The sequence below is a fragment of the Bufo gargarizans genome, unplaced genomic scaffold, assembly GCF_014858855.1.
Source record: "Bufo gargarizans isolate SCDJY-AF-19 unplaced genomic scaffold, ASM1485885v1 original_scaffold_2146_pilon, whole genome shotgun sequence".
Taxonomy (NCBI): Eukaryota; Metazoa; Chordata; class Amphibia; order Anura; family Bufonidae; genus Bufo; species Bufo gargarizans.
Window position 1 is genome coordinate 192622 of NW_025334662.1, and position 10825 is coordinate 203446.

Genomic DNA, 10825 nt, shown 5'->3' on the forward strand with positions numbered 1-10825 from the left:
CCAGCAGCGGATCTTGATGATTTGCATGCCCAAGTGCATTCAGCAAGACAGAACATTCCTCAAATGACCATTAATAACCTCACTGATAGGCGTGGAAGTGCAGGTATTTCTGACACGTGGCGCTCATTCTCCGTACCGAATACATCAAGATGTTTGAACACTTAGTTTCCATTTTGATATCATTTGCATATCAGTAACATGTCTATAAATCCTGTGAGTTACATAATTCCAGGACTATTTTTCTTCCTGATGTTGAGGAGCACCTAATTAGAATATGGATTCCATCGACAGCAACTTGCTGACAGTTTCCAGATAGTAACTGAAGCTTCTTCTCTATTACAAATAATAAAAATAAACTAAAAATAAGGGTAAATAGTAAAAGTTGAATCTAAATTTATCACAAGTGAGGATGATTCTTTACACCAACTTTACATGATCTAAGGCTAGTTTCACACTAGCGATCCGGCAGGGAACAGCCTGTGGCATTGCCAGAAGCTTGTAAGTCTCCGTCCGGCGCCAATAATGGGGACCGGCAGAGATCCTAGTGTGAAACTAGCCTAATCTTAAAGGCTGATAGGAACACGCACTGCCTAAAAAAAGATTTACTGTGTTAGGGCCAGTAGTCACACTACAGGAACCATAACCCGCCGCTGGACTAACTTTTTTTAGCACTAATTTGCTGAGTTACGCTGATCTCATTATCTGTGACGGACCCTTATTTCCTACATCTGTGTTCTCCATGAGGTTGATATTGGGAAGGATTCTGGGAATAGCACTCTACTCTTTATATTACATGTGTGTAGGTTCATTAAAGACGTCACTATTATGGTACGGCACATCATTTATTGTCCTACAGATACATCATTTATGAGGTGTTGATACAGAGTAACGGGCGCTTCAGTTCCTTCCTGCCCGGTGCTGACCGCCGACTTATTAATATTCTTTATTTTGGTACCAGTGATGTCCATGTCCTCTCCATGTATCAGCCAAGCCAGAATGTCCATTACGCAGCCATTCACGCGTCACGGTGCAGAATGCAGAAGTCACGGTTCGTATGTGGCGTTCCTCTGATTTGAACAAATCATGGTGCTGTTGTCCGGACACTGGACATTGTCTGGGTAGAGATGTCTTAAACCTCCGCACACGGGCGCCGACACACAACCCTGGAATGCGACAGTCTGGCAGATTTCTGCAAAATACAGAACATGATGGCGTTAACCCCTATAGTACATAAAGGGCTGGTCCACCTTCATACTGTGTATACAGCTCCCATGCATCTTTATAGCTACAGACTAGAAGTAATCTCTGGGTGGTCCGACCCTGTCCCGTCTGTGCAGTGCTTCTTATCCATCTATTAGGGTATGACTGCAGGGTCTGACTACAAGAGGTTTGTTTGTAGTCTGTAACCATGGAGATGCATAAGTCTGCCTAGAAGATGTAGACACAATACGATGGGAGATTTGGTAAATTCGCTTCATCTTTTATTTTAGATAGAGAGAATGCTGATACACCGAACAAGACCAGGTCAGGACACGATGAAAAACAGAATAAATTAGAAAGTTACAAACCTTAAAACTAAAAAGTCCCTTTATAATTCCAGCAAGTTATCAGCTGGATAAAGTGTGTCCTGTCCTGGTGCACGATGGGAATAAAATTCCAAGTAATATTTTTAATACATTTTGAAATTTGTTATATGTTTTAAAGGAACACTCCAGACTCCATAGGCGATCCGAGGGGGCGGGGCATGACACAAACATTCAAGGAACATCCTGTGTTGTGCTCTGCCCATGAGTACCGGTATGTAGGTTACTCCCATCTGATCCGTTTGCAGGACTTACCTTCCCGTGAGTCTTTCCCTGAGAAGACCAGACACGTGTTCTCGTCTCCAGTACACTGCACCGTGGCCTTGGCCTTGCAGTTCTCCTCGCCCTCTGCGTAGCACGTTGGACACTCCAGGCCGTTCTTTGTGTTATTCCAGGGAGTGACTGGGAACATAAGGGATAAAATGAGTCCAAACTGGTCGGAATATGAAATATACAGCGTGGGAGGTGCAGAGCTAGAAGTTACACCCGGACTGTGGCACCTAAGGAGGCTCAAAAGAACCTGTGCCCCATAAGAAGGCACCAACTGGCACATGGTGGTGGTGGTGGTGGGGGGGTTGTTATGTATTTTTGCATTGGGGCCCAAGAACTTCAAGGTACATGTCTGTATAGAAACCCACGTGTGGCCCACGATGGACCTTTTTCAGTTAAATGTAGCATCCTATGAGGGCCTTACATAGAGGATATGAGGCCCCCTCCCAGTGCACCATACTGCCCAACCAGACGCATGGCCTGCCCTGTAACATCAATGGCTACCTTTCTCTCCATCTCAGAGAAAAATGGCTTCTAGTGAATATTTTACAAATGAGATCTCAAGTGCACCGAGGGCATGCCCTCAGTGCACCTTAGCTGTTCCACTCATCTTGCCAGCCACCTCCCCTTCAACATCATTGACAGGGCCGATCTGATTCCGCCCGCCGCTGCACCGTAGCATCATATTTTTGGCTGCAGTAATGTACATTGCACGAGACCGCAGCTGCCAGTCACATGAGGCTGCTGAGGCCAGTGATTGACCGATCACATCCAGTATAAGGCGAAAACGTCACTACAGAAGTGGAAACAAAGCCGGGCGGTGAGGATTGGAGCAGAGGCGCTTGATCAGAGAGGATTTAGAACGTGTGCGGCCGTATGACCTTGTGTGGTATGTGGCATCTGTACGTCCTGCAGTAAATTTCCTCCGTCTCATGAGGTGACTGCACCCTAGTGCGTTCTCGTGACCACCACTCTATTCAAACTACTACGTCAGTGGACCTTGACCCACATTCTGGTGATCGGTGGGTGTCCCTTACCTATCCTGGTGTTACCTGGGGATGATTTAGGGGGAATTATAAGCCTTATATCGCGCCGATCAGTTATTGGGTAAATGGGGGACATCCTATATACTCCCTGAGGTAGTGGCGTACCCAACGTGGAGTCAGACCATGTGACTGCTATGGGACCCGTATTGAGGGCTAAGACCAGGGCTGAACTCCTCCTTATGTTCCCGACCTAAAACAACTGCTATATTCCAGACACCACCACTAGGGGGATTTTTTTCAGCTTCACTTGTGTTCAGTGGTAACTGCGGTGGTCATCAACCTTTGGCACTTCAACTGTTGTGAAACTATAACTCCCAGCATGCACACTTGCTCTGTTGTTTTCAAACCATCCATGGAAGTGAATGTAGCATGCTGGGAGTTTTACCGTAGTTTCACAACAGCTGGAGGTTGCTGATCCCTGGTAACTGCACTGAGCTCCCCCTAGTGGTGGCTGCAGGAAGGACGTTCATATGTCCTGAAGGGAAGCAGGAGGAGCTGTACGGGGGAGAATTCTCTGTATATTTATGCCACTTGTCTGGTCTACAGACATTGGGAAGTATAGTGTTTAGAATCAGCACCATATCCATATTTATGAAGTACAGGTTCCGCTTTTTTCAATAACGGTTAGGTAAAGTTGATGAGGTGGAGAATTTTTTTTTTTAATTACTATTTTCTTCCACTTAATAAAAAAATGTAAAATTTGTCAGACATGGGAGGGGCCTTATGATATCTGTGTACGTCCCTACACTCGCCGCGTGCTAAGGCTCCTAAGAATTATTATGAGGAAGATTTGCCATTCATGAGCCTTTTGGGACCTATGTTGGCAACTTACCTTCAAGAGACTTTTGGTTGCAGGAGTCGTTGTTGCAGCAGTTCACCGTGTACCTGGCCTGGTACTGATCACTGTTCACACTGTACGTGATATTGCAGATGTTGGCGTTCAGATTACATGTCTTTTCCACAGAGTAGGAGATGCTGTTTCCATCTTCTATGGAGACATAGACATCACTATCATCACTATTATTTCTGTTGTAACCAATCAGAAGGACTGTATGATCCATGATGCTTCTGTTCGGTTCATACATAGTTATCAACCAGTCTAAATAATACAGGGGGCACAGGTGTGGAGCTGTATGGATGCAAAGACATGTTATACCTGGCCCATGATGCCTGGGGGGGGGGGGGGGGGGTCTAGAGGCCCTGCTCCCACATAAGACTTCAGTATTATAAGTAGTATATGGTTGCAGATTTTGTTTTGAGCTCCAGAGAAGATACATATGCTGTGTCTTATGTCTGGTGCAGTTCCTCAGGGGTGGAGCATGACATGGAATTACAGAAGACCAAAGAGAAATCTCCTGTGCCATGCTCCTCCCCCTAAGACCCTTCCTTAGGTGAAATACAGTGGATCATTAGAATTTATTGTAGAAACAACCATAAAATCACTGTATGGGTTACATGGCATAATAAGTTCCCAGTCATGGTGTATCATAGTGTATTACAGTGTATTAGGGTTGTGCGTGAAGTGAAACACAGATACGAAGCCTCAGTGTTATATACAGTACTTACTAGACATTGTCTCATTCACTATTGTCATGCAGGTCCCACAAGTCACCAGGTTCCCCACACAGTCGGCAGTAGTGCTATTACGGCATTCAGTGCACACCACGCAGTTGCCTGGAGAGAAAGGTGAAGGAGCGTAGAAGGTTTCACTTAAGAAGTGGTTATGCATCTAAGGCCGGCCATATGTATTAATAGCTTGTTAGGCCATCAGTTGTCTCTCCCTACTCCTCCATACGTAAGCATGCTCAGCTCAGTAGGGTATCCTGACCGGAGAACATGAGAACAAAAAATTTAGCATTTTAAATCTGACTTCTCAATCATTGTCTCCCTTGACATCTGTTAGTGGAGAGTCAGGAGGTCTCCACTCGCATTAAATAGTTGGCTGTTCCTGCTGAAATCGGTGGAGTTGACTAATATATATCTACTGTAGAGTTTCCATCTTCAGTCTAGGACATTTTAAGAATTACTCCACCAAGATGTATATAGTGCATAGAAACATCAGAAAACAACCTTGGAGGAGATCCATAAGCTGTGACCTTCCATGGTGCACCAAATAAATGGACCACTGTGCTCTGTAGAATGAACAAAGCTCTATGATGGAGTTTGGACATGTCTCTCATACTGTAGGGGCTGCACTGAAAGTAGGATGGCTGTGGGCCCTCTTAGTCATCATAGCTATGATATTACCTAGAGTCTGTAGCCCCATTCCAGCCATGGACATTACCCCAGAGCCCCAGTAGACGCTTCATCCCTGGGTGCAACTGTTGAGTCTGACATCTGTAAGGGGGCTGAGAATTTGTTTCAAGACTTATAAGTAAAATAATGTGCATCCCCTCTTACATGTCTGGATAATGGTCAGAAAACGTCAACTGAATTACAGCTAGAAATTGAATAAGTATCAACTTGGTCCATAAAATTCAGGTGGAGTTTTGTCATTGAGACTTTGGTTGAACTCAGTGGACAAACTTAGGTTTTATACAATGTATTAAATAATAGTTTAGATCCCCTGTATCAGTACTGTCCTTCTAAAAAAAACAAGATGACAAAAAGACCTAGGAAGCAATGCAGGTTTATTGAAAAATGCCTCCTCTGGTCCTGGTTCATGCTGACTCATCTGACCTACTTTTTGGCCTGTTGCTTACTGGTGCCCTTCTAACAAATTCTCTGTATAAGAAAACAGAGATGTATCCCTCTGCTCCAATCCTCCTACCATGTTTGCTAATTTTCTGGTGCCTGCTGAGAAGACTCCTGCCCAGCTTCACACCAGCCATGAATAAGGTGAATTAGATCAACCTAAAAAAAAGTCTACCCCAACCCAACTTCTACTTGACTATCTTCTTCATTTCTGAGCATGCTGAAGGATCAAGATAAGATCTCACCTGCTTTAATGGTAGCGGAGACGATGAAGACGATGGCCAAAAATGTTCTCATGGTGACTCCTTGATCTTGCATGCCTTTGTATAAGGATATTGCTGCCTCGTAGAATCCTCACTGTATATATAGTGAGAGCCCAGGGGTGGGAGAACAATACTCATTGGACAGAACTAATTACTGTCTGTCTTCTCTTTTAAATACCACATGCAGAATACATGGAAGGTGGGTGCCTCCCAAATATCACATAATTAATGAACCCCTTCTCAAGGTATAATTACTGTCATTGGACTTTCTATTGGCAGATACAGAAGTAATGGAGAGAACACAGTGACATCATAGCAGCTTGTATCTAATCATTATTTTGTACCAAATGATTTGAGCCGATAGAATGTCTTTGGGAACATTGCAAAATATCAGTAGTGATCAACTTAAATATTAGATCCCTCCTTGGAAAGATTACCTGCTACTCTGGACATGTTTCATACTTTCTGTGTTAATATAAATTTTTAAAGAAGAAGCCTAATTAAAAGTTAACATTAGATAAATGTTCTGACACATTAGACACCCACCCCCGGTAAGCTGTCTGAATGGGCTGCTGCGCCTTCGTACAGGCACTGGAACAGCACAACTCCGTACACTGGGTAGTGGTCAGGAATTCAACATTTGCTGAAATGTCTACCGTGAGCACACAAGCATCAGAAATGGACTATAGACCATTGAAAAGAGATGGTCTGGTCTGATGAATCACGTTTTACATCATGTGGACGGCCATGTGTGTGCTTCACTTACTTGGGGAAGAGATGGTATCAGGTGCACTATAGGGAGAAGACAAGCTGACGGAGGCAGTGTGATGGTCTGTGCAATATTCTGTTGGGTTCTGACATCATATGGATGTGATGTAAGCCGTGTACCGGGGTGGGCTCCCCAGGATACAGTGAAGTCACGAACGAAAAAAGCAACCCCAACACCAGCTTTTTGCCAAAACAGAATTTTACTTTAATGTGGCAATAAACACAACCACAAATGCTGGGAACATACAACAAATTTACATACACCTAGCCCGAAGGCTGAGACCCTTGTGCTGCACTGCACGACACCCTCCGATGGATGCAGGAGGAAAGTGCAGTAATTTACCTACTGGCGGGCACAATGTAGGCCGAAGAAGGTCCATGGGAAGATTACTGCACCGGTCAAAGAGCTAGTGTTATTGTAACAATCTATTATACATTTAGACAGTTAGAAGATACACAACACCTGCAGTTGTAGAGGCTTCGATGTATTTCTTATCTGGACATTGTATTTCGTGTCTAGATGTTCCTCAAAGTATACATTCATAGAAACATAGAAACATAGAATGTGTCGGCAGATAAGAACCATTTGGCCCATCTAGTCTGCCCAATATACTAAATACTATGGATACCCCCTGGCCCTATCTTATATGAAGGATGGCCTTATGCCTATCCCATGCATGCTTAAACTCCTTCACTGTATTTGCAGCTACCACTTCTGCAGGAAGGCTATTCCATGCATCCACTACTCCCTCAGTAAAGTAATACTTCCTGATATTACTTTTAAACCTTTGCCCCTCTAATTTAAAACTATGTCCTCTTGTAGCAGTTTTTCTTCTATCAAAGAATCAAAGTTTGTCCCTCGGCTCTGAGACAAGGCCTCCAGATGTCAGAGGTGTGTAGTATTGAAAATATCAGGCATGTATGAGTTAACCCTTAATGGTATGATGCTTATAGCTTATACAACAGTGCCACCTAGATATGTACTACACCAGTAGCAAAAGTGCATTCTGGGTAGTGTTATGATGTCACGTTCCTTATCAATGCACACACTTATCCAACAATTATTGGAACGTTCCAAACTAGGAAGGTGTGTTCATCTGATAAGTTTTGGGTTAAGAAACCAGATACCAGAAAGAGAGGAGGAAGACAGAAAGAGAAAAAAAAAAAAAGAAAGGGAGATTTCTGGAGAAAGATTTGGATTATCGGAAAAAACTCTTGAGAGCTGACTGCCCCAAGACTCTGCACATCACTTGACCCTTGGGTAATGTATATTTTTGTTTTATGTAGTATTGATCTAAATTAATTGGCTTGATACTTAGCTAGATACCCGCTCATTTGCGAACATGTAACATTAGTTGCTACATCAATATTTTCGCTGATTTCAGTTACGATGCATATAACTGAATAAAGGGGATAACATTGGAGAAACTCTCTGTTTGATATCAAGTCAATAATTTCTAAGTTTTGTTGCAATACTACCATTATCTGAGATTAGTCATCATTTTGGGCAGGGCAAGGGCTTTAATCCATTGATTTTATATCTCTCACAATTTTAAAGCCGTATTTCATAATATTCTTGTGTTGGTTGAGTAGTGTTTTGTTGACACCATATAGTGGCGAATTCTGGGTACTGCATATCATTGTATATTATTGAAATTTATGTTGATTAATTTATAATAAACCATTTATATTTTTGCATAAATGCTTGTACCCTGTTTTACCAAGCTACAACATGGGGTCCTGTTGGTCGAGAATGGGGGGCATAATGTCAGGTGAGACAACATCCTCTGACGACATGTAAATTATAAATCTATCTGATAGACCCCTCAATGCACTTGAGACACGGGCCCTGAAGAAAGGCTTATCCTTTGTCCCGACCAATAAATTCAACTTATTCAAGTGGGTCAAGGATTTGACTCTCTTTGTAAGAAAGTTGAAGTGGAAAAAAAAATTCGCCACACAGGATAAAGTGCAGTGTGCGGTTCTTGGAATTAACCCAGATGACCTGGAGGACGTCCGTGTTCTAGCAGGTTTGCTGGAAGAGGGTGAGAGGCACCCTGGACGAAGGGCCTTTCACTAATCTAAAATCCCAATCCACCAAAAATCCACCAATAAGTGGCAATAAGGCGATGGACATTTTCTTTAAAGTCACCACTGATCAGTTGATCACTCTAGAGGGATGCAGAACTGGGAATTCCAATCTCTCTCGTTCTGAGATGGATGCCCTGTTATCCCTTGAACGTGATTCATTGATTGTGATGAAGCCATCTGATAAGGGGGGGAACATTGCAATCATGGGATGGGAACAATACAGGACTATGTGCCTGAACATCCTGAATGATAGTGGTTGTTACAAAGTGTTGGATATCAATCCTACTGACAAGTTTAGGTGTGAACTGAGGAACATTCTTATGTCAGCACTGGCGGAGAATTTTATTAATCAAGCGGAATTTGATTTTCTGCTCCCTAAACACCCGGTAGTTCCGTTTCTATAGCCTCCCCAAAATCCATAAAGGGGTCACCCCCTTGAAAGTGAGACCTATAGTTTTAGGGATTGGTAGTCTCACGGAGGGCATAAGCATATACGTGGACAAGATTTTGCGACCGTTTGTGCTGGCCCTTCCGTCATATGTGAGGGACACAACGGACGTGATCAATAAATTGGAGGGTATTCAGATTGATGACCAGACTTTACTCGCTAGCCTAGATGTGGAGGCGCTCTACAGCTCCATACCCCATGTCAAAGGGTGTGGGGCTGTGGGGACCTTCTTACAGGAATGAGGTACTTATCTGTGGCGACATGGCGAGTTTGTACTACAACTGCTGCAGTTCATTGTGGAACATAATGTGTTCCTGTTTGACCGCCGACTATACCACCAGCTTAGGGGAGTGGCGATGGGGAGCCCCTGCCAACCTCTACCTGGGCTGGTGGGAACGGGAAACAAATGAATGGACCCAATACATAGGGTTGTGGCTACGTTATATCGATGACGTGCTGATCCTTTGGTCAGGGAGTGAGGGTGACTTTAAAAACGTTGTCACCTACCTCAATAAAAGGGGCGCGGTCTGTATTTTACGTCTGAGATTCAGAAACATCAGATTACATTCCTGGACCTCACAATATTCAGAGATATGGAGGGGAATCTCTGCACACATCTTTTCCGCAAAACGACGGCCACAAACAGCCTCCTCCAATGGGACAGCTGCCACCCTCAGGCCTTGAAAAAAGGTATACCAAAAGGGCAATATCTGAGGTAGTGCAGAAATTGCTCCAGGCTTACTGACTATCAGGTGGCAGCAAGGGACCTTCAAGGTCGTTTTGAAAAGAGAGGGTACCCATGTCAGGTCCTGAAGAGTGCATATCAACACTCTTTGGCGGTTAATCGGGATGCACTACTGAAACCACGGGTCAGAGAGGATGAGTCAAATCCAATCTGTATCATTGCCACATTTGATGAAGCACACGAAAGTGTACGAGATGTTCTCACTCAGTTCTTGGGTATTTTAAAATCAGACCCAGATGTGGGACATCTGGTGGGGACCACCCCCACGATTACATTCCGTCGTGGCCAAAATTTGAAGGATAGGCTGGTCCACAGTTTTTTGCAAACCCCACAGCCAGGAACGTGGCTCGATCGGCAGCCCAGGGGGACCTTTCGTTGTAGCGGGCCAATCGCAGCGCTCAGCTCATAGCTTTGAGCTGAGCGCTGCAATTGGCCAGCGCTACAGCATGGGAGAATGAGACGCCGAAAGGTTCCCCTGGGTGGAGCCTAACATATGAAGATACCGGAGCCTATACCGCTAGAACGGAGCGGCGACCAGGTATAACAGTAAGTGCAGGGGGATCCCTGGGCGCCGCTCTCCATGTCTGTATAGTTAGTTTAGATGTTTTATTCTAGTGAAAGGTCCTCTTTAAACTGCAGAGAGCGGCGGCCGTATTACGGCCATCCTGGCGCCGGAGCTGTCGCCTCACCATCAGAGGCTGACGGCACCTACATGTTTGTTTGTACTACAGTTAACCTAGCTCCTGATGAGCCTCCACAAGGCGAAACGTTGAGCTTGAACATAGGTTTAGGGCATGGACAGAGCGCATCCACATGCTAATCAAGGCAGATAGCCGTCAGCTGGATTGGTTAGGACTTTGAGTTTTTGCTGAATAGAGGGGTCTGTAGGGAGGATTTTCTCACCTGGTGTTCATTTT

General features: G+C 44.3%; 1 protein-coding gene across 1 annotated transcript; it reads right to left on the reverse strand.

Annotated features, from left to right (window-relative positions):
• Window positions 1-845: 845 nt before the first annotated feature.
• On the reverse strand, window positions 846-5908 carry LOC122924028 (phospholipase A2 inhibitor and Ly6/PLAUR domain-containing protein-like). The gene is made up of 5 exons (XM_044274943.1): window positions 5839-5908; window positions 4466-4573; window positions 3732-3887; window positions 1839-1985; window positions 846-1189 (listed from the first exon to the last, which is right to left on the reverse strand). The coding sequence occupies exons 1-5, from the start codon at window positions 5888-5890 to the stop codon at window positions 1044-1046; spliced, it is 609 nt and encodes a 202-aa protein (XP_044130878.1). The 5' UTR covers window positions 5891-5908; the 3' UTR covers window positions 846-1043.
• Between the last annotated feature and the right edge of the window lie 4917 nt (window positions 5909-10825).

What these genes read in the sequence shown, in the direction of transcription:
- LOC122924028 (XM_044274943.1), bottom strand. Translation starts at nt 5,890, where the DNA reads ATGAGAACATTTTTGGCCATCGTCTTCATCGTCTCCGCTACCATTAAA. An exon ending in AGTGAATGAGACAATGTCTA is followed by an intron (nt 3,888 to 4,465) that starts GTAAGTACTGTA and finishes ATGTCTCCATAG; the next exon opens with AAGATGGAAACAGCATCTCC. An exon ending in CAACCAAAAGTCTCTTGAAG is followed by an intron (nt 1,986 to 3,731) that starts GTAAGTTGCCAA and finishes TTATGTTCCCAG; the next exon opens with TCACTCCCTGGAATAACACA.